The 23238-nt window shown below is 51.3% G+C and overlaps 1 protein-coding gene across 1 annotated transcript in view; it reads left to right on the top strand.

The window, feature by feature from the left end:
* The window catches only part of NR5A1 (nuclear receptor subfamily 5 group A member 1), a 65593-nt gene that overhangs the window by 27966 nt on the left and 14389 nt on the right, over nucleotides 1–23238 (top strand). The window contains exons 5-6 of the mRNA XM_075120403.1: nucleotides 16938–17053; nucleotides 19485–19632. Of these exons, the coding sequence (XP_074976504.1) occupies nucleotides 16938–17053; nucleotides 19485–19632 (264 nt within the window). The remainder of the gene's footprint in view (nucleotides 1–16937; nucleotides 17054–19484; nucleotides 19633–23238) is intronic.

Below are 23238 nucleotides of genomic sequence, written 5' to 3'. Positions count from 1 at the left end.
CTCCCCGGGAGAGAGGGTCAGAGAGTGCAGCTCCTGTCTACACACCAGCCCTTTCTTCCTTTTAGATCAGTCCCACAGTGGCTGCTAGTCATAAAGGGGAACCCTCTGTCTGTCTGTCTGTCTGTCTCCCTTTCTCCCAGACCGGCTCCCTTTCTATTTGGGTCAATCAAATTGTAACTGCTCTGTTGACCCTGACAGATTTTAGGAAGCCCTGAGACACTTTGCTCCAGAAAGCTCTAGAAGTCACAGGGGAGTCAGCCAGTGCTGGGACAGGACAAAGCGCAGGAAAACCAACTCAGCCTATCGCAGAGCTGCTTGGCCAGAGGGTGGTGCTGGGCATGGCCTGAGCTCTGAGCTCTACGCCTTTTTCTTCCTGGCTCAGGTGTTTGTATAAAGAAGTGCGGTGGTGAGCAGCGTGCAGGGCTTTCATAGACTCATAGACTTTAAGGTCAGAAGGGACCATTATGATCGTCTAGTCTGACCTCCTGCACAACGCAGGCCATGGACTCTCACCCACCCACTCCTGTAACAAACCCCTAACTTATGTCTGAGCTATTGAAGTTCTCAAATCGTGGTTTAAAGACTTCAAGGTGCAGAGAATCCTCCAGCAAGTGACCCGTGCCCCACGCTGCAGAGGAAGGCAAAAAACCCCCAGGGCCTCTTCCAATCTGCCCTGGGGGAAAATTTCCTCCTGACCTCAAATATGGCGATCAGCTAAACTATCAGCATTGCTTACTGACAAGCCCGTGCACAGAGCGGAGGGTCTGCACAGCAATAACGCTCTGTCTGCCTGGGACCACTCCATTGTAAGGAACATAAAAACCTAAGTCGGCCACACTCGGTCAGACCAAAGGTCCATCTAGCCCAGTATCCTGTCTGCCAACAGTGGCCAGTGCCAGGTGCCCCAGAGGGAATGAACAGAACAGGGAATCATCAAGTGATCCATCCCCTGTCACCCATTCCCAGCTTCTAGCAAACAGAGGCTAGTGACACCATCCCTGCCCAGCCTGGCTGATAGCCATTGATGATGAACTTATCTAGTTCTTTTTGAACCCAGTTATAGTCTTGGCCTTCGCAACATCCTCTAGCAAGGAGTTCCACAGGTTGACTGTGTGTTGTGTGCAGGGCAGTTGGTCCTGCTGCAGAACCCTTTGTGGGGCTGTTATGGGGCTGCTGTCTGGGGGAAGATGCAGACTGTGTCCTTGTTGCCTCTTGCCCAAGTGGGCGTTGGTGCTACTAGCCCAGGGCACGCAGGGAGCAGTGCTTGGGCACGGGAACAGGTTGTGGAGCGGCTGTGGTGCAGCAGCTGGCCTGAATGCACACACTCTTTGTGGGCAGCTTGGGGCTGAGCTTCTGGCAGGCCTGGGCTGGCTGACATTTCAGACTGGAGCCAGGCAAGGCCTCTTTGTTTGACCCAAACTCAGATTGTTTGGCCTTGAGTTTCCGGTTCAAGGCCCGAGCTCAGCTCAGTCTCGGGGTGGGATAGGCCAACACACCCAAAATGGGAGCTGGCACCTACCTCTCTGAGCTCTGCCCCCTCTTCCTCCAATGTCTGCCTGGGATGTAGGGGGGCGGGGTTGTAGGGAACCCCATGGTCTGCTGGGCTGGAGAGCCTGCCCCCTGTCGTGTATGGAAGGGCAGCTTGTAAACCCCCAAGTAGATGCTCCTCCGTTCACTCCCTCCCTGTGGCGTGAAGTGGGGTAACTCCATGGCAGGCAGGGGCACTCTCCTGGGAAAGGAGGGTCAGGCCCAATTTGCTTTTGAGACTTGTCTCCTTGGTGTAGGCTCTTGTTACACTGGGCAGACTAATGCGGGGGTGGTGGTGGTGAGGGGGGCTTTGGGCCGCTATGGGCCTGCGAAGTGTTGGTGGGGGAGGTATTTTCTCTACAGGTGGTGATGGTTCTATCTAATTATTTCCCCCTCAGGAGCCTCAGCAGGCCCTGGCTCAGCGCAGTGTGGCCGCGGGGCGGAGGAGGGCCTTGGAAACACTCCCCAGGGGCTGTAGTTGTGTTATTGTGAAGGCTGTGGGAGGGGGAGCTGGGCTAATGGCCTCTGGACATCAGTTCACACGCCACGTCCACCTGGAGGTGTGGGGCAGTCAGAATGAAAACAGATTTAACGTCCCAGATATATCGTTTCATTTAAGGGCTAGTAATTCTGTCAGTCTGCCACTGACAAATGAGGGCCGGCCTGCCAATCTGCTGGGGAGAGTGATGCTGCCGTGTTCATCTTGTGTCATCAGACAGAGAATTACGGACTACACTGGCCTTCGGATGCAAGACTAATAATACCGCTCGACAAAGGGGGATTTGGGGGCCTGCTTGTTTATAGAGGGTCGGTGAGGGAGCCGGGGTGGAAGAGGTCAGAGCTGACACCCATAAATACAAACTTTAACTGAGGCTAGATGAGATGTGTCAAGATTCAAGAGAAGATTTGCAACATCTACTCGTTAGAAGAAAAATATGGGAAGGGAGGTGAAATACATTTTGCCGGGTCATGAGGCTCAGGCAACTTTGTCCTTTCAGATGTAATTTTTAATATATCTATGTATCTATAATGGAAGTCCAGGCAGCAGGGCAAAGTGACCTTTAGCTTAAGGTGAGAGGCCTGGAAGGTTAAACAAATTGCATTTGGTTCGGCAGAACCCCCAAGCCCTACCTGAAATGTGCTGTCGGGGGAGCCTGGTTGCAGCCAGGAGGGGGCAGACACCCTGAGGACAGGGAGATGCAGCTCCTGAGGAAGGTTTTGGTTTGACGCTAATCACAGCCGTGACTGGTTCCTTAGTCTCTGGGCAGACAGGCTGGTCCCACACTGCAGAGCCAGGTCTAGGTCCAGATCCGACCTTCTCCAAAGCGCTGTGCCATGCGGTGGCTGGGTCCAAGCCTGTGCAGACCCTAAGCTCCCTGTTGCACTGTGTTAGGGAGGGTGCCTCTGAGAACAAGCAGCTCTGGCTGTGCAGATCGCTTGGCTCTGCCCTGCCTGAGGAGAGAACTCAGTTTGACTCCCTGTTTTTGCGGAAAGGGAAAAGGAGCAAGGGGGCGATGGGGAAAGGGGAAGGGAGGAGCGTGGCAGCAGCATCCTGGAGGAGGAGAGGAGACCATCTCTCCATTGGCTGCTCTGCTACTTGCTGAGGTTTTATAAAACAATGTGGCCTGTTTGAGAGACAGACTCAGGGCTCTGCTCCCCTCCCGGGTCCCTTGCGTTTGCTGGGCAGGCTGGGAGGTGAACTTGCATTTTGTATAGGGTGCAGAGATTCTGGCACAGCCACAGTGAAGCTGGACTCTCTGGGGACTCTGCCAAGGCTAGGCTGGGGCAGGTGACAGGGGATGCCTGGAGCTTGCATGGGCAGGTTCTTCAACTAGACACTGTTCTGGATTCAGAAGGATAATTCCCCCAGTTTAGTGCTTTCAGGGCCCTCTGCTAATGCTGCCCTTGAATAATCTCCTTGGGCTTTGGCTCCCGGCCCTGGGGTTCAGCTGGGCCCAGATTCTGGGATGCTCCTGAGGGTCTGATTCACAGGACAATGGCAGGTCTTTGACACTAAGCACTAGCATGTTACTACATGGGTCCTCTCTTCGTATGGCTTGCTGGGCTGCTTTCCTAGTGCCGCGAGGCTGTGGGCTCCTGTGGTGAGCAGCGCTGCAGAAATAGCCAGATCGCTGGTGTCCCTGGGAAACGCCACTAGGGGAGGGAATGTTTCCTTGGGCTGGAGCCCACCCCCACTCCATGTAACTCTTCTAACTTCCAGGGCTCTCCTGGGATGGGCGGCAGAGCTCTGTTCATTGATGCAGCAAGAAGGCGGTATCTGGTGCCATTGAATCCATTGCCCCAAACTCGACTCCCTGGGGACATGGAGGGAGACTCGAGGAGCTGGGTTCCATGTGGGGGGAAGGATTCTGAGCCCCCTCCTGCTGCTCTCCTCCGGAGTGGAACTGTGCTGGTTGCCAGGGGAAGGGGGTAGTTATTTCCTCCCAGGATGGGTCACGGAGCAGCGGAAAATCCCGAGGGCATCTCCGTTCCCGAGGGTGCAGGGATGGCCATGGGCCACGCTCGTCATGTCTGCCTTTTGGACAGGTTTCCTTTTTCATGCTTGTGAGCTATTTGTAGCTGGTTACTGCTTTGGCTTTAACATACATGGGTCATCTTGACCCCCATCTCCTGACTATCGGCCAAAGCATTTCTGGCTTATCGAAAATCTCCTTCTCCTCATGGTGCTCTAGCAACGGCTAGCGTCATACGCACTGGGGTTCAATCCAATTCCTTGTGACGGTCGCTGTCTGGTCGCCAGCCAGTCTCTCCCCCCACGGCCCCATCTCTCTCTAATGACAGCATGCTAGTAGGAGCAAATAGAAATACCAAGGGGCCATGACGTGTCTCTTTTTCCCAGTGGGGAGATGAAGTCTCTGCCTGCTGAGTTGTGTTAGATATCGCAGTCACTAAAGCCTTGGAGATGTGGCTACCAGTCTCCTTTGGGGAGAGCCCCCATAGTGAGGGGAGGGGCGTTGGGAGCTGTGGGCACGGTGCGTGGTTAGAGCACCTTTGAGGACGTGGCCACTGTGAGGCAGAGCTCCGCAGGCTTGTCAGGTGGTAGCCGTTGCACATGGTGTTGGTGGGAGACTGGCCCCAAACTGGAGCAGGATGGACTGGTCCTGTTCACTTTGCTAACTCAGAGCGCCGTTGTTCTGATCCAGGTAAAGTTATTGCAGGTGATTAAAAGGGCACGTTTGGCTGCTTGCATTAGGAAACAGCCATTCAACTCGATGTTTTAGTGTACGGTGCCTGTCCCTGTGGTATCTGACCGGGGGGGCAGGGGACAGGGACCTGCATCTGACCATTAACACCTTCCGCTAGTGCAGAGCTTGGATTGTCAGTTATTGGCAGAACAGGAGCCCACTTTCTCACCTCTCAGTTGGCAAGGTGACACTTCCTACCTGCACCCAATAATTGACCCTTGTAATTGTTACCTCAATCTCCGCCTCCCCAGCTGATTCTGTCTGAGTGGCCAAATCTGGGGAACAGTTCTGGGCACGTCCACCCTTGCTTGACCCTCTGTAGGATCAGGGACCTTTCCCGTAGGCTGCCTAGGCAGGGAGAGGTACTCACCGGAACGAAAACTGAGATTCATGGCCAGAATTTATGTAACAAAGGCTGTGCATTAATCCTGGGTTTGTCCCACGAGTGCCACTACCCTCCTGAGAAATAATTACAGCTGGAAATATTTTAGTTCAAAACCATTTTTTTATAAAAACTGGCCTTTTTTTCCTAAACAAAAGTGTGCAAAGACCATTTTAGTTTCATGTTTTCCAGTTTTTTGATGAAAAACAAACAAAAATTATATTCAAAAATATTTTTTCAGTTTTTCATTTTTTTCTCCCTTTCTTCCTTCCCTCCCTCCCCCCCCCATTTTGCTACTTGAAAAGATGGGGAAAGGGAGCAAAAAAGGGCAAATAAATGAAAAGCTAATTTTTTTTGCATAAAATTTGCAAAAACACCACCACCCTAAACAAACAAAAAAGCTGACACAAAACCCATATTTTGACCAGCTCTAATAATAATGACACTTTGCTCTTCCATAGCACCACCCTCAATAGCTGTGCAAATGCTTTCCCAGCACAAATGAAGTCTAACTCCCTGCCAAAGCAGAGTTATATTATTTCTCAGGTGACACTGATGAGAACAGTCGAGGGCCAAAACAGGTTCAGTGTGTTGGAATTAGGATGCCTGGGTTCCATCCCTGGCTCTGCCCCTCTCCAGCTGTGTGACCACTTCTCCTTTCTGTGCCTCAATTTTCCCAGCTGTAAAATGGAAATAATAATTCTTACCTCACAGGCGTGGTGTAAACCTTTTATCTGCATGTTAGAAAGGGCTTTGTCAGCCATGGAAGTGCTACAGGTGTGCAAAACAGGATGAGAATGATTATTTGTTTTATCTGGCGCCAGCATTATTTCTGCCAGTCATATGACGTTTCGAACGTGCAGGGAAAGTTAAAGGCAGCCAACTTTTACAAAACTAATAAAGTCACTCTTGCTTTATACCAAATAGATCTGAAGGTGTTGGTTAGAACATTTAGGTGGTAGAGCACTTGGCAAAAATACCTTGAATTCATCAGCTCTTAAGTGAGAGATGGTTGTCAGCCATTTACGGTACACTTTCCAAAGAAGCCAGCTCCATGTACAGTGATTTGATGCAGCGGGTCAGAATTCTCTCTGTTACAATGAAGTTTTCCTCCAGTGTCGCCACAGAAATGTAACTTAACCATCTACATCCTTTGTTTGATGAAAGGATCTGAAGTGCCCGAGTCCCTGGGGGAAGGAGGGAAAAATAACTCAGCAATCGGACTTTTAAAAATCATAAATTTCATCCCAGAGAGGAACTTCCTGGCACCTTGCTCTGCACTGGGGCTTGGCAGGGCAAAGCGGTGCTTCTGGTTTTAGAAGTTCTGGTCTTGTCCTTTGAAGGGGGGTTGCTGAAAGCTTCCCTGGGTGGGCACGTGAGCACTCTGGCAAAGCACCTACCGCTTCGGCACCACCCCCACACTGCTGGGAAGAGCGAGCTTGGTCAGCGCTCACAGCACAAGCTGAGCAGGCCATTGTCTCCTCTGCTTTTTGTGCCAGCTGCAAAGCTTTTCATGGAGACCTTGAGCTCCAGTGAGAAATCTGAAGAGGTGTCACAGGGCAGCAGGATGCTGGTGCTGGAGACTTGTGTGGATCTGAAGTGTAACGCTGGCAGAGGTCGCTCTGAGACCCGCCGGCGGTTCTAATGTTGCCGCACCTCCTCCAGCAGAACCTGCCTGTTCCGTATGCAAGAGCGCAGCCAGCCCCCGAGACCTGCCCACTCCCCGCTGCAGAGGGGGCAGCGCTTGCCCCTGAAGGAACTGCGGCTGTTCCCTGCAGGACAAGGACTCGGCCGCATGTATTCCTTGTGCAGCCACTTTTCTGGCTCCTGATTTACGGCTGGGCTGAGCCCCGCTTTAACAGGACCCTCTTCTCTTTTGCTTGAACCTCTGCAATGTTAAAAAAGTGAAAGAGTCTGCTCTGAAAAACCAGGTGGGTTCCAAGGATCGGGAGACAAGAACTGTGAAAAGGGGGATGCTGCTGCTGAAGGCTCTGAAGACAGTGAGACCTTGACTCAGCCTTGTCCTCTGCTAAATGTCACTTGGTTTGTATTATGCTTCTGGAGGGAACCTGACCTGTCTGAGGTACTTCTCTGGCTCCCATCACCACAGTATCTGAGAGCCTCATGCTCTTTGCTGCGTTGATCCTGTGGGGCAGGTCAATGCTGTTGGACAGAGGGGGAACTGAGGCACCAGGAGATTTGCCCAGTGTCACACACAGGGAGTCTTTGGCAAAGTGGGGAATTGAACCCAGGTCTCCCCAGGCCTATGCCAGTGCCTGGAGCACCGGAGCTTTCTTGAACCTTGTCCTCCTGCTCTGTACGTTGCCCAACCTGCTTCTGGTGCTAAAGACATAGTCATGGGGCCGGGCTGGGACTCAGCCATTTCTGAGTGCAGCTCTGCTGAGGTCAGCCGTACTTCAAGGGAGGAGCACGGGCAGGTCCAGTCTTGGGAAGGGATGGGGTTCGCAAAATCTTTTGAAATCTCTCCCTGATCTACAGGCCTTCAACAGCCAATTGTGGGTCAGCTAGTCCCTTTTTCCCCCTGCATCAAGCAGGAGAGGGGCACATGCTGTACTCTCCACTCCGTGGACTTGGTTAATTTTGCCTTGAACTCTCTAAACTCGAAACTTTGCCTCGCGCCCACCTTCCTGCGGTCCTGCCTCACTTGTGCATCTGCAGAGATCCACGTTCCGGGGCTTCCTTGCACTCAGAGCGATTTAGAAAGATCAGCCCTAGCAAGGCAGACAGCCAGACCTGGGACCAGGTAGGGCCAAGAGGAAGGGAGGTGGAATTCACAGGGTGGGAGGCATGTTCGGGAGAGAGAGGCCTGTCCGAGCCAGAGCAGGATTAGGAGGAAAGGAGAAAAGCCAGGCTGGGCTGGAAACGAGAAAGATGGAATGTGGAGTAGGGCAAAGGAAAGCCAATGAGCTTTGGGGCTTATCTCATGGCATGGGTGAAAGAAGCTGTAACCCAGCCACTGCATATTGGATGCTGCACATCTCCCCTGAAAAGCAGGAACGTGTGGCTAACGCCCATGGAAATGTTGGGCATGGCTTTCTGAAGCCGTACCTGGGGCGGGGCGCTGGCATGTAATTTTTGCTGTGTGACCGCAGAGCCTTAGGTACGTGCTGAAAATGTGAGCCTGTGTCACTGAGCCATGTACGAGCTTCACTGCCCAGACCTTTTCAATGATTGTTAGACAGCCCAGGATGGGGAAACCAGCACCAGTGTCTAGCGCTGTGAGGCAATGTGTCTATAATGCATCTTCCATCTTCATGTCATGTTCATGCAGAGGCATGCAGCTTCCTTGCAACTTAATGCTAAGGAATATGTAGAATGCTGATCTAGGCACTTCGTCGACAATTCCATGTCAGATTCATATATGGGTTTAAAGGAAAACGATTAATTGTTAGACACACTAGTTAAAGTCCCTTCAGATAACTCATGAAGCTGAATATTTTTCAAGGCTTTGAAATTTCATGTTGTTCTCAGGAAGTATGAAGAACTGCTAGGGAATTTTTATTGTTCACTATATAAGCTTTAGTAGCTTGACCCCAGACTTTTAGTAGTGACAAGTTACTGTATTAGGTGACCATGTTGCCTAGACCTTTAAACAATTTGTGCCTCTTAATAGCAACACCAGGTCTCTGGTAATTTGTTATGTTGTATGTTTTGAAATAGCTTCTGCCCTGTCTCTCCAGCCCTCTCTATTCTAAAGACCATTTATCACAGGTAAATGGATTTTTATGTAGAGCTCCGATCATGCCAAAAGAAAACCTTATTTAATCATAAAGGAATTTTCTTGTGGATGCTGCAGCTGGGATGATCGCCAGGTCTTGGAATGTCCGTTACTGGGTTTTGTGAACAAGTTAGATGCTTTCTTTTAAAATGAAGAATGTGTTCTCTAAAGATAGTGTGTGTTAGGTCCTTGATAAAGTACTTGATTAAAAAGCATTGACATTAAATAGGAAAACTCTTTGCTTAGCTTTTAGAAGAGTATGTGTGTGCATGTCATCTCCGCAAGAAATGATTGACGGATTCTGTTTTATGAATGGCCATCCATTAAGAGTCCTCTTCTTGTTAGAGGACATTGATAAGTCACAGGTTTTATGGAGATGATCTCTCTGTGGAGCTCTACCCTTTGTATCTTTAATGGAGACATACCAAAGCAAAGCCCCAAAACTGAGATTCATGGAGCTGATGGTCCAAAGTCAATGGGCATGTTTCAATGGCAAGGGGGAAAGCCAAGGGAAGGAGCCTTTACACACTGATGCTGGGAGTTCAGAGTTTGAATTGTGATTTTTGTCCCTGCTGCCCTATCCCATTAGAACCTGGTAGTGCATGACATGGGTAGGATGCAGTTTGATCTTACAGAATAGATGGGATTTAAACTTCTTTTAACCATGTCTGAACTGTGCTATTGCCTTGCAGAGTTCAAGGCTGTTGAGAGATGCCGGGACCCAGTTCAAACACATTTCAATCCCACTTACATGGCAAATCCGAAGCAGGTTTTAATGGTGTGGTGATTCCATAACCACACTGCAATGCAGACACGCCTCCTCGGGGTCAATCAGCCATGCCTGCAACGCTGCTAGTTCCACCCTCCCTCTGCCCTGCCCCAAAGGAAGGGCAGGCACCAGGTTACACTCTGCAGCACTAGAGTGCTTAAGGGCAGTGGGTACCTCCCAGCACTAGCGCACATGTGATGGGGCAGTCAGATACCCACTGATTTTTCACAATGTATTTAATAGGGATGGACAGCTTTTATTGACTGAATCCTGGAGTTTGGTAGCCCCACTTCCAAGCCCTCTGGGTCCATGTACAGTCACAACAAAGGTTTGCACAATTTGCTGTGCATTCCGGGGACACCAGCAGAGCTGGAATAAAACAAGGGGCTGCAGAGCAAGTCTGAGCTGCATAGACAGAAGGGCCTGGGGGTCAATGGCTGGAATAGCTGAGGGGCCAGAGCAGGAGGATCCAGCTGCACTGGCAGAGCTGAGTGTGGAGGAAGCGCCAGGAAAGGCTTCCTGCACTTTGTCTGTCTGTACCCAGCACTGTCCGTCCCTCTCTCCTGAACTCTAACTTCACCCAAAGCATATCAAAAAGAAACCCAGGTAATTCGCAAAGGCTGCTGGGCACAGAAACCATAACGCTCTTTCTTGTCTGATGTCTATTCCCTTTGCAATCTACAGGCGCTAGTTTATTGCAGCCCTTTCAGCAGAATGACAATATTATTATCCAGTTCCATGACACTGCATTTGTCTTCCCTCTATTAAAAGCAGCAAACGCAATGGCATTGCAAGGCCCTTCCAATAGACCTGAATTCATTCTTTGTGGAGGTATTCCTCATATTCATGATACACTTTCCTCTCTCTTATCGCACACCAAAGTGCTCAGCAGCACTTGGTAGACCACAGCATACAGTAACATGTGGTTCTTTCCCTCCTGATGGATAAGATGAGGGTGGCTTCTCTATAGGGATTGAAAGCCACTCACAAAATCATTTAGAACCAGGATCCTTTATGCTACCAGATGGATCAGCCTATAGAAAAAGGGAGGGGGAAACTCATTTTGGCTTGTTAGATTTGGACCCACTGAAACCCCACAAGTTCTAGGTTCAGTACAAAACTTGGAACTCCTGAGGTTCATGCATCCTCTGCTAATTCTCCCATTCCTCCTTCCCCTGACAACAGCATATTGTCTCACAAGGCCAGATGTTCACGAGAGCTCAGAGCCAGCGGTTCAGGGGTTCAGCACTCGCAACTGGGGCTCGGATTTAAGAAGAGCTCAGGACTCATCTAGGCACCAAGACAAGGGTCCAGATTTTCAATAGTGTTTTCAATAGCAGCTCTCACCGTGACACTTCTGGCCAGGTTTTCCAAAGGGCTCTGCCCTCAACATGCACCCAGCTGGGAACACTCCAGCCTTCGTGACTCATACCTGCTTCCCAGAGAGCAGGAGGCAGGGCTGATGACCTGGAGCAGGACGCAGGTGCCTTACTGCTGTTATCCTGACGGGTCGAAACAGGATCCAGCTCTGCTATTTCGTCCTCTCTCCTCACTGCCCAAATCCTGGTGATTTGCTAACCCAGGCCCTGGCAGCTGGGCTGACGATGGAGAAAAGTGTGGTAAGATGTCGGCAGAATTCCTTCCCCTCCTGCACGTCAAAACAAAGCAACATTTCTTCAGTGTCCTTCACCCCTCTGAAAGTAGGGGTGCCCAGGGAGAGAGACGCAGAATAGCAGTTAACCCTGCAGCCTCTGGCTGCTCCCCAGTGGTGGTTGCTGTGGGCCTGGTTCTCCATTGCCTAGCACCTTGTGCAGCTCTCTGCACCTGCCCGAGACTGGCCAGACCTGACGGCGCGTGTTTGAACTCCCTGCGCACAAAGTGCTGGCCAGCGCAGATCCAGGCCCTAGGGCTGCAGCCCCAGGGGAGGAGAGTGTGTGGCCAGTAGGAGGCAGGGCAGACTGGTACCCTGGGGAAGCCCACCCCAGCTGTCTCAGCCCCCGCACCAGAATGATCCACCTCACTTTGCTGCTGATTCCTGACTTCTCCCAGGAGCCAGCAGGGAGAGCTGGGATGGGCCACACCTGGGCTGGGAGCAGTGAGGAATTGGCTCTGCGTGGGCAGCATGAGGAGCTGGGGCCAGCTGGAGCAAGGAAGCCGCAGTGTGAGGCTGGGGACTGCTGGGATGGGAGAGGAGCATGTTTGGAGGCTTGGCAGGGGGCTGGGGAGGTGGTGGGGGGGGCAGGGATGGGGGGAGGAGGGTGTGGACAGGAGGGGCTGGAGAAGGGAAAAGCGCCAGGAGCCGGGGAACTTCTCCTGCCCAAAGCTGCTTGTTTTGCATCAGGGGCAGCACAGTGGCTGGTGAGTGTGACAGGCAGCGAGCTATGGCCAGTGTGTGTGGGGAGGGACGCTGCTGCTGCTCCATGGCCTTGCCTTGGCCTCTGTGCTCGAGTGGCCAGATTTTCAAAAGAGCCCAGCATCTCCCACAGAGAAGTGTGTGTGTGTGTGTGTGTGTGTGTGTGTGTGTGTGTGTGTGTGGCGGTGTCCTCTTTGTTCTCTATAGTGTCTGAAAGTCTCAGTTTTGCCAACCCCAATCATGCAATAATCCTGAGCCAGGCCCCCCAAAATCATGAGGTTGGCTTAAAATTGAGGAGATTTTTAAACAAGAAATGTGGGGGTCTTTTTATTTGCCTTCTGTTTTTTTTGTCAGCAAAGCCCCCATTTCTAGGCTTTTCTCCATGAGGGCTAGAACCTTCTACTTCGTTTTTAAATGAAAGCCGAGATTCTCATTTCTCCCCTGGCTCTTGAAGATTCCTGAAAAACACCAAAGATCACAACAGAGTGGATAAAAAATTGCAAGAGTTGGCAACACTCGTGGTGCCTAGATGGGAGCAGAATTTGTGAGAAAATCTGGCCTCAGATTTCCTAGAATTAAAGGGTGTCTGTGCAGCAATCTCATCTCCTGAGCACGTCACCTCACGTCATCACGATGAAAGAATTAACACCCCCCCCCCGACTTTGCATTTTATTTCGGATGTTGTTTATTTTTTCTCTTTGCCTGGCCAGCAGTGTCTGGGCTTCAAATCCAGGGTGGAGTGGAGGGGATACATTAAAATGCAAACTAATAACTGTTCCAGTTGTTATTTATTTTTTAAATCATGAAAACATTTGTATTAGTTTTTGAAATTTTTTAAATACAAAAGCTGTATTTTGTGCCTGCTGCACTGGACATTTATTTTCATTTGAACCTGAAAAGGGGACTAGTTATTACAGTTATTCTGATCCCTTAGAAGGATCCTTGTCTGTGGCATGTGGCTGGTTGGATACATTCCCGTCTAATGCCATATATATCAGAAAATACATATGGTTCTAAACATAATAACGTGGTATCTGTTCTCAGTAGGTGGCATCTGGTCGCTCGATACCTGATTTCTGCAACCCGGGCTGCTCTGTCCCATGCTGGCTGAGAGAATGGGGGGTCTGTGGGCGGGGCGTAGAACTGGATCACAGTTAGCAGTGGGCCTAAATCACAAAGTCCAGCTTCAGAGGTGGGACCTAATTGTGGACTGTTGGGAATTGTTGGGAGCTGCAGCTTTGGGACCAGATGCCCAGTTACACCCATTCACATCAGCTAAGCATCTGGCCCTCGGGTTTAGCTCTCCTCTCTCCTCTGTTAAAGGAGTGAGTGAGGAGCCCCTCTCTGTTCAGCAGCTGTGAGCAGATGCTCCTGTCCCTGTTGATCTGCCCAGAGACAGCCTCATTACTGCTTCCTGTCTCTCGACATTGTGTAAAATCGTGACCAGGAATAGGGGGCAAACCAGTCCCAAAGGAGCCAGAGGTGCCCCCATGCCGAAAACGGGGTCCCTCACAGCATCGGCGCTACCTGGCTTTTATTGTGGAAGCTGGCTGCTGTGGTTTGCAGTCTGCTCATGTTATGGCAGCAGCTGGGAAGAATGCCTCGAGCCAGGAAAAGAGACTCTGAAGAGGCAGAGGCCACTTGGAAAGAAATCAGGTCACTTCAGTTTGCAAGTCCTGGAGCCGGAAATATGGTTTGCCTGCCCTGAAGGTGCGGATTGCATTTCCTCCCTGAGCTCGGGGCACCCCCCAGGCCTGCCTGCAGAATGCACTCCAGCCTGGAGTCAGTGAATTAAAATACGTTTCAGGACTGACACTCCCCAAAACGGGCCGTCTCCACCCCACATTCCTGGGCAAGGGAAGGATGGACACTGTATTCTTTCATTTAAAAAGTAGCCAAAGCTCCATCCCGGGAGACACAAAGCCTTTGTGTAAAATAACAACATTGCATTCTCTCGCTCCGGGCAGCTTTGGGCGAAGGGCTGCGTCCAAGAGTCATTTTGTTAAAGATTTGTGCACAGGTTGTGTTAGATTCTTGCCTTATGGAGGCAAACCAGTGCTGATAAGAGTGCGAATGAAACAAGCTTACTTGTCTCGAAGCGGTGTGGGGGTGGCCGTAATACAGCTTGGTGCTTGCTTTGCACAGTGGCTGGCTCCTTCCCTCTCCTGTACCGTGTGGGTCTCTGTTTCCTTGGTGCAATGCAACTTGCCATGTCCTCCGTGCCTTTGCACCTTGTAGCGCCTTTCGTCTGAGGAGCTCCCAGGACTGTATCCTGAGTGTTCACTGAGCACTGATAGCACGCTTGGTCAGACACAGTACAGAAGAGACACACCTCTGCAGACTGCAGGTAGAATGCAGCCGCTGGGTATTCTTATTGAGCCTGTCTATCTTGGAGGCCTTATCAGCATTGCTATCAATGGTAGTTAAGTCTTGCAGCCCCCTTGTGAGGGAGAGAAGGAAGAGCAGTATTCTTACATACTATGTATGGTACAGGTGGGGAAACTGAGGCACATAGCACATAAGTGACTTATCACCTTCCATGTGGCTTGTGAAGTTACCCCACCAGTGTTGGGAACACAGCACAGGTGCCTTAGCTGGAGTGGAATGAGCTGTTTGCAGTTAACATTTCTCTTATCAGCTTTAGCTCTTTCCTGTTTGGTGACTGCCTACAAGCAGATCACAACTTCCACACATGTATCGGCAGGTTGGAAAATACCCCCTGGGTGGTTCAGCTGAACATGCTTCAGTCAACAGGCAGGCTGGACAGCTGCGAAAAGTTCAGTAGTCCCTGCTTGAAACTGGAGCTCTTTTGACAGGCTGTACAAGTTATATAAGTGTCTGTTCCCTGACTGGGTGAGCAAAAGGCAGAGGTGAATTCTGGCGATTACGCATTCTAAATTCGCTTGGTGCAAGTATCTTGCTGTGTCCCCGCAGCGTCACTGCCTGTCCTGCCAGCACTCACTGTGAACAGAGGGTGAAATTCACCCCTGTGCAGACAGCTGACACAGTCTTGGCCCCCCTGAGCACTCAAAGGGGTTCTTGTGGGATTTAGGGGGCACGCAGGCCCAGAAGAGCGAACGCAAAATGGGGGCACTAGATGGACCCGGGGTCTAATCCAGCCTGTTTTATGTGTGCCTATGTAGTGATAACAGACATGTCTATAGCGACGTGCCACCAGGCATGCTGGGATAGACTGCACACACCAAATGAGAGAGCCCCTGCCGAAAATGACCAGGGGCTTTCCTGTCTGCATCAAACTCCAGAGCTCGGGGGTATTTCTGCCTCTCCCCTGACTCTGTCAATCTCCATGCGGAGACATAAAAGATGGGTTTTTTTAATTAATTGGCACCGATTGTGTTCCATGGAAACGCTGTTCAGGAGAGGCAGGAGTACCAAGAAGCCATGGGGACCAAGCTGGCTAAATGCTGCTTCTCTCCACATACGCTCTCAGAAAACAAGGTACAAATCTCGCACCTGACCTGTTTTAACCCAGCGTAACACTGGTCAAATGTTTCATTAGATAATTGCTGAACAGAAATTATTCCCAGCAAAACTTTGCCCTGCCATCACAGAGTGCTTCAGTTTATCAAGTGTCCAACTAATCCAACTGTGCATAATGTAGTGAGGGCACTGAACAGCGCATCCTGCTGGCAGATGGCCTCTTGCCATACTGTGCTGCATGAGGTGGAGTTGGGTTAGATTCCAGGGTGCAGCTAGCTGATGTATTTCTTTAAAGGGAGGCCATGCCAAACTAACTCCTTATGCTAAGATGTTGCTGTGTCTCTTTCAGTGACAAGACCACTCTTGTTTCCCCAACTCTGCTGTGCTGAACACCTGCCCTTTACTCTTTGCTGTTTGCACTCTGGGGCAGCTTCTAATTCCTTGAAGAAGTAACTCATCTGACTGAACCAGAACCACCCAGCTTGAAATGGTCCAAAGCCCTGACGGCTGGACCAGCCTGCCTTTCTGTGCTGGTAACATGCTGTCTGACTTTTGAGAACTGCATTTCGCTTCTCCATTCAAATTGCTCTACATTCCCCTCTTCCAGCTGGTAAATGTAAAATGCTTTCTGGTCCAGCAGTTTGTTTTCCATCTTGGCACTGCAGAACAGCCCACAAACACACATGCAGACCCATATCTCTCCAGCGCACTGGCTGTAGAGTGTGGACCATGACCCAACATAGCTGGAAAACTCAAAACCATATATAAATATATGTGTGTAGTGATAGGTGAGTCTGCATAGATGGAGCTAAGGTGTGCATTTCTATCTATCGGTGTACGTACAGGCATGCACCTTGGCTCCAGCTATGCTCTTTCACCCAATGCTACTGCGCGGGGCGGGGGAATTCTCTGTTAACAGCCTTGTACATTTTGTGTACAGTCCAATCAATACAGTATTTAAGGGAAATTGACCGACTGCTCGGCTTTGCTGGGGATCACGGCACATGAGGAAAGCCCTTTTGGGAGCTGCCTCTGCTGCTGAACTGCCTTATTCTGCTCCAACACATGCTTCTTGTGCATTGTTGCGGGAGCATGGTGAGATGTGGGAAGCTCACTGAGGCCCTCACCAAATCTGACATTGATTCATACATGGGCTTTTGCAGCTGACAATGTGAATTCAACCTGTCACCGATTACAGGAGCCAGGAGTGCGCTTGATCACACTACTGTCACAATGCATTAATGGGCCATGGACTGGCATTGACAGGAAGGGCTTGAGGAATGAGCCGGGGGAAAGGGGGTATGTCAGAGAGCAGAGGGAACTCTGATGCCGGCTTCTCCTCAGAGACACCGGACAGGGTGGGGGGAGCTCATTCATTTCAAAAGCATCCAAGACCTCATCCATTGACAACTTTGCATCCAAGTCCAACCTTCCTTCTGCATTGTGTGTTGCCAGGTCCCTAGCCTGTGAGCAGATCTGAGAGGTTTTAATGGCTGTGTTTTCAACTGTGTTTCAGGTAGGCGATCAGATGAAACTGCTGCAGAACTGCTGGAGCGAGCTGCTGGTATTTGACCATATCTACAGGCAGGTGCAACATGGGAAGGAGCACAGTATGCTGCTTGTGACAGGCCAGGAGGTAATGTCCTCTCCTTTGATGGGAAAAGCCTTCCAGTGTTTCAGCAGACTGTACCTTTCCCCTGCAATTCCTGCATTGCTAAGTCGAACAATGGCATGAAAGGGTCGGGACAGCACAGCTAATAGTGAGCCTGCATTATTGTTGCAGATGGATTGATGGACACAAAGAGTGAAGCATCAGAGGGGAGCAGGCCCTGTGCCTTTGTCCATGTGTTGGGATACTAACCGGAGCTGGGCGATATGGGGGCCAGTTCCTTCCCGATTTGTAACTGTGCTGCTGCCCCAGTCTGTCCTTCTGTTCACTTCAGGATCTGCAAATCTGCCATATTTCTGCAAAGGAAAATCTTCCCTCTCTCACCATTTATTCCCAAATGGGACTGATGAAAAGTCACTTTTCTTTGCCATTTTTGTTTTCACCCAGTTGAAATCAGAAATTCCACTGCTTCCTCGCTGGGTCAGAACCAATGCTTTTAATCCAAAAGGAAAGCACATGAAAGGCACCATGTGCCTGCTGTTGTTATTAAGTGTGTTTCATTGCCCTAGTTGTGGTTCTGGTGGCATCTCTCTAGGATCAGAATTTTGGGTGAGCCTTGGGCCAGTTCAGGGGGCTGCGGGGCAACATTTAAAGTGGGGGAGCCATTGACTCCTCCCCTGCTCTGAAATTCCCCCTCCCCCAAGCAATCTAACCCCCCGGCCCATCAGCCCATGCAGTCACCCCCTCCAAATTTTAGTGAGTGGACTTGTGAAATGGTGCACAGGGTCACACTCAGGTTTGGCCTGGCCAAAAAGTAGTCGGGCCGTGGCCCGCCTGGCTCTGCAGTCTATGGGCTAACTGGTTTTGTATGGCAGCCATTGGAAACTCAGCGACTTTGCAGGGCTGTAGTGTGAAGTCAGGCCAGCCTGGGCAGTTTTGGTTGCTTAGCTTTAAATGTTGGGGCTGGTGTGAACTTCAGACTCCAGGAAGGGAGCCCATGGGAACCAAAATCCATCTCCGTAGTTTCAGACAATCTCAGCTACACGGAGCCCAAACTGGGAAGAAAAAATGGGTGACTTTTGTCTTACTTCTTTCCCTCTAATGAAGGCCCTCCTGTCTTGTCCCTCCTCCTGCGTGAACTGAGGCTGACCCAAGCAGATGCCTGGTGTTTTGTTTTTGCTGGGTTCCGGAATTGTTTTTGCACAAGGGGAGAAATAATGATCTGTAGATAGACCCAAGCCATCCCCGGAGCGCAGGCGGCCGGCATGTACTGCCTTCCAGCCAGGGGAGAATTCTTGGGTTTGGAGCAAAATGTTTCTCATAAGAAAAATCAACAGTCATGTCTGTATTTACAGAAATTGGTGTGAGAACAGACCAGCTCTGTTTGAATAGTAGATTTTGCAGGGAACATGGGAACAAAGTCTCCCCAGAATTGCAGCCTGATCTTCCAGCTATTCCCAGGACAGCATTGCTGTTGTGCAGTGAGAGCTTCCTCTTTAAACACAAATTAGAACAAATAATAACCCAGAAGATTGCTATTTTCTCTTGTGTGTCTCCAAGTTACCCCTGTTTATTCTCTGAAGTGAGATTCACCCTGTCCAGAGGACCTGTGCAGCACCATTTGTGATGCCGTGGGACTTAGGTAGTCTCTTGGGTTTATACTGGCTACCCAGGGATGAATTTCACCCTGACTCCACAGTTTTGCTGCCTCTGTCCTGTAATGCTTTAGCCACAAGCCAGAACTGGCTGCTGCTCCCTGCCCTCCTGGGAATCAGGGACATCCATCCCCTGAGAGCCATTGAACCAAACTGTAAACCCTGTATGTGATGAAAACCGCTCCAAGCCAGTGGGTGGGGCAGCTCCCCCCGCACCCCTAGTTCCAGCACCTACGGTCTGTGCATGCAGCCAAGCTGCCCTGTAGCTATAGGTTGGCTAGCTGAAAACCCTGCCAAGGAGTAGTTTGTTCCCTTCCCTCCACTGCCATTTCCTTGTGATAATCCAGCCAGAGAGCTGGAATAATTCTAAATCCCACTCAGCCAGTCTTACGGCGGTGGGGGACACTGTGAGGACACCTGTCCTGCCAGTACCATTATTGTTTCAGTCACTTCGGGTGTATTCACCCTTAGGGTGTAGAGGGCTAGTACAAGACCTAGGCACTACCAAAGTCCTACCTTGTGCTGGCTCCTCCGCTGGGGGGTGAATCTCACGAGAGGAGTCTTTTCAAGTCCACCTCCAGACCCACTGCGGTGTTGGCTATTTGCTGTCCCTAGGGCAAGGAGCGTGGCGGGGGGTTTAAAACGAGCAGCTCGTGCCCTCTCCACAGGCAGGGCGTAGCTAAGAGACACGGTGGGGTCTCGACCCTGCTCAGTGCCTTGCAGTGTGGTTCGCACCGCTCCTCAGGCCCTTGCAGGGTGTGATGCTCCAGGCTGCTGAGCCCAGCTTCCTTCTTTGCTTTCAGGTGGAGATGGCGACAATCGCGGCTCAAGCGGGATCCAACCTGAATAACCTGGTCTTGAGGGCACAAGAACTGGTCCTACACTTGCATGCGCTCCAGGTGGATAGACAAGAGTTTGTGTGTTTGAAGTTCCTGATACTCTTCAGTCTCGGTAAGTGCCCAGAAGGGACTGAGTTCTGCAGCGTGCCGCTGGGGAGACGCTGGAACGCAAAGCTAGCAAAGGGAAAGGCGGAGCAGCTGCTCTCTCGCATTGTGCCCAGTTGGTGGAAGCATGGAGAGCTGTTATTAGTGACAGGTTTCAGAGTAGCAGCCGTGTTAGTCTGTATCCGCAAAAAGAAAAGGAGGACTTGCGGCACCTTAGAGACTAACCCATTTATTTGAGCATGAGCTTTCGTGAGCTACGGCTCACTTCATCGGATGCATACTGTGGAAAGTTGTACTGAAGTGAGCCGTAGCTCACGAAAGCTCATGCTCAAATAAATGGGTTAGTCTCTAAGGTGCCGCAAGTCCTCCTTTTCTTTTTGTTATTAGTGACTGTTCTTATTTACTTGTGGCCCAGGAGCACCGAGAGACCCCTGCCATGACCGAGGGCGCATGGTGCCAAGCACTCTGTGAAGAGATAGTAAAAGCCAGTCCCCTGCCCCAAAGAGACAATGAAGAGGGGGAGAAAGGGAGTATGGTTCTCTCCATTTCACAGGGGGAGTGAGGCACAAAGAGGCTGCATGACTAGTATCCTGTAGCTTGTATCCAGACAGAATGTGACTTGTTTTTAAGTTCGCTGCACCTCCTCACGGTGTGTCCCGTGGAAGCCTTTCATCCTCCTGGTAACCCCTCCAGAGATAAGGAGTTTGCACCACAGACACATTGGTGCCTCCTTGTTGAAAATCCTCCCTGAACACCTCTCTGCTGTCTGATGGCCAGCGATCTCTCACTGTGGTGAGAAGGGGGTCAAGCTGCAAATCACCAGGTGCTAAGTAACAGTTCTCTGCAGTGCGAAGGGGTAGCAGAGATTCGGGGGAGTGACAGAGAGATGCACACAGGAGCAAGGCAGTCAGCAGGATATGGGATCTAATCTTCCCCTGGCAGAGGATCTCAGCTTGGCGAAACACAGCCTCCAGGGTATGTCCGCCCAGCACTGGGAGCATGTGTCTCAGTACAGGGAGACAGACATGGGCTAGCTGTCTTTGTTAAAAATCATAGCACAGTGGCACGGGCACTGGCGTGGGCTAGCTGACTGACTACAAGCCCGCCGATCCCCTGCATACATAATTGGGTGGCCAGCCCAAGCCACTGCCCTTGCCACCTTGACCACACTCGCGCCCCTCTGTCACCCTGCACTGGGAAGCACCCTCCCAGCTGCTGTGGGGATGCCTTGGTGGGCTAGAGGGTCCCTACGCTGCTCATGGGGCAGAGGAATGCTCAGGCACCATGAGCCAGGAGAAACATACAGACAGGGCCTGCTGCTCCTGTCAGGGCAGAATAGCTAGAGATCAGAAGCCTGGTTTCTAGAGACATGAGGCCCCTCTGCTCCTGCTGATGTGTGTCCTGGGATTCAGAGCTGCTTTGGGGTGAGCTGCTCTGAGCAATCCCCTGGCTCCTGCTCGCTTCTGCCTGCTCAGTGCAAGGCGCTGTTCAGAAATGTTTAAGTCCTGCTGGCTGGCTGAGACCAGCTCTCCCCTGCGTCGCCCCACGAGGGCTAAGATCTGCCAGGGTCTCCGCTGGGAGTTCCTGGAACAGCAGGTGCTGGAGCATTTTGGACAGAGGGCACTTGGCCTGTGTGGCCTGCCAGAGCCAGGGCTGTGCTGCCTTCAGGGCACTGTATAAAGTGTCACTCAGGGTGTTAACCGACCACCACTGTGGCAGGGCAAGAGGCACTCAGAGGTGGATAAGTGTGCGGCAGCCGGAGGTGATGGGCTTTGGGCACTGAAGACATGGATTGAAATGAGCACATGGGTGAAGCAGAGTTTGCATCGAGGGAGGGGGGTGCCATGCTGGAAATCAAGAGAAGAGCCTTTATTTGAGGGGATCCTTAATAGCAGCCAGAGGTTTGCAGTGGATGGGCCTTCCCTGGGGTGCTGTATACCATGAGGGCTTCTGCTCATGGCTCTAGCTTTCTCTGCGCAAAGAGCCACTGGCTTTCCCGGGGGCCTGGGCCCCAGAGGGGAGGCATAGGGCCAAAGGGTTCCAGAGGGCCAATGCTTCTTCCTGTTCAGTACTGCAGGCTGCTCCGTAGATGATGGCTTTCTGGGGCGGTAAAGACCAGAGGTAGCAGCACAGATGAGAGGTCTTGGCGTGTCCCCCTGCCCCTAAGTTTTGCTAGATGTCTAGGAACCTGCCGGGCGCAGCTGGACAGTGGGCACGTCCCCGCTGCGTTCTCTGAGTCGCCGAGCCCAATTCAAAGCTTCTCTGATGTGGTGGAAACTAAAGGGAAGCTCTCACCAGCCCTGGTCAGAGCCGCACACAAAAATCACTGTAACCTGTCATTATCTGTAAGTCTGTGGGAGGGGAGTGTGGTGATTACAATGTAGAGTCTAAAGGGAGCGCCAGAGACAAACATGCTGAAAATAAACCTGCTGAGCCCGCAACAGCCAAAGCGCTAAAAGTTAATTAGGCAAAAACCTTTGTAAAATAGCTTGTAATTTTATCAAGAACAAGGAGGGACACAAATCAAATGACGACTCCTCGCCTTTGCCCCCCAAATCCCTCTCTGGGGATGCAGCACCTCTGCCTGAGACCCCGGGCTGTTTGCAACCGCGCGAGTTCCCAGAGGCTCGTCCCACTGTGGTATTTTCCAGGGGCTAGTGTTGTAGCAGGGCATCACGCTCCCAGGGGAGGAGTGGCCACGCACAGCCTGGGCTGAACAGCGGCTGGTTAGATTGCTGCAGCAGCAAGCAATTGCACAGGCTCGGGGGCTGTAATGTGAGCGTATTAGGGCTTCGGGACAGTCTCTGGCCAGTGCTCTGTGCCCCTCTCAGCACCTGGCATCCCTCCTCATTCTGTGCGTATTTATTTGTGTTGCGGTAGCGTCTCGACACCCAGCCAGGGCTCAGGCCTCCATCCTGCTAGGAGCTGTATACAGGCATATAATACAAAGATGGCCCTGGCCGTATAAAATGAAAGACAGCAGGTGGATGCAGCTTAGCAGTGAAGGCAGGCACCCGGTGACAGCCCGCTGGGTCTGAGCTGTGTGACGAGCAGCAGTCACCATGCACCAGCTGCTGAGCGAGTGTTGGGATCGCAGCAGAGGTGAGCTGCGAGGAGAGAACTGAATGAGGACAATGAGAGCTGGCTTTGCAGGCTGAAGTTATTCACAGCTCTCCCGCCCCGTCGGGGACCTCATCCTGAGAACGTGTAGGCATGAGACTAACTTTGCTCATGGACACAATCCCATAGATATCTGTGGGGCTATTCACAGGAGAAACGAATATTCACCAGCAGAAATGTTTGCAGGATTGGATCCATGTACAGCAAAGCCGCTGCATAAATGACACTGGGCCATGCGACAGCTACAGTTGGTTATTTTTAATGTGGCAGGTGGTACGAATACATTCCATGGGGCGAACCCTTCAGAGAGCGCTTGGGTGAGAAGGGGGAGCATTAGACAATGTTATTTCAATAGGGCCTGTCGTGGTTCAGAGCCCCATCATGGGAGGCGCTGGACAGACACGTAACAGAAAGCTTAACAGTCTAGATGACCAGATAATATACTGACATCCCTCTGCCTCCCTTGGCTTGCAGCTCAACAGAGAAATTTTTA

This window comes from Caretta caretta, chromosome 16 (genome assembly GCF_965140235.1).
Source record: "Caretta caretta isolate rCarCar2 chromosome 16, rCarCar1.hap1, whole genome shotgun sequence".
Taxonomy (NCBI): domain Eukaryota; kingdom Metazoa; phylum Chordata; order Testudines; family Cheloniidae; genus Caretta; species Caretta caretta.
Note: the sequence above shows the minus strand (reverse complement) of the source record. Positions and strands in the feature narration are given on the sequence as shown.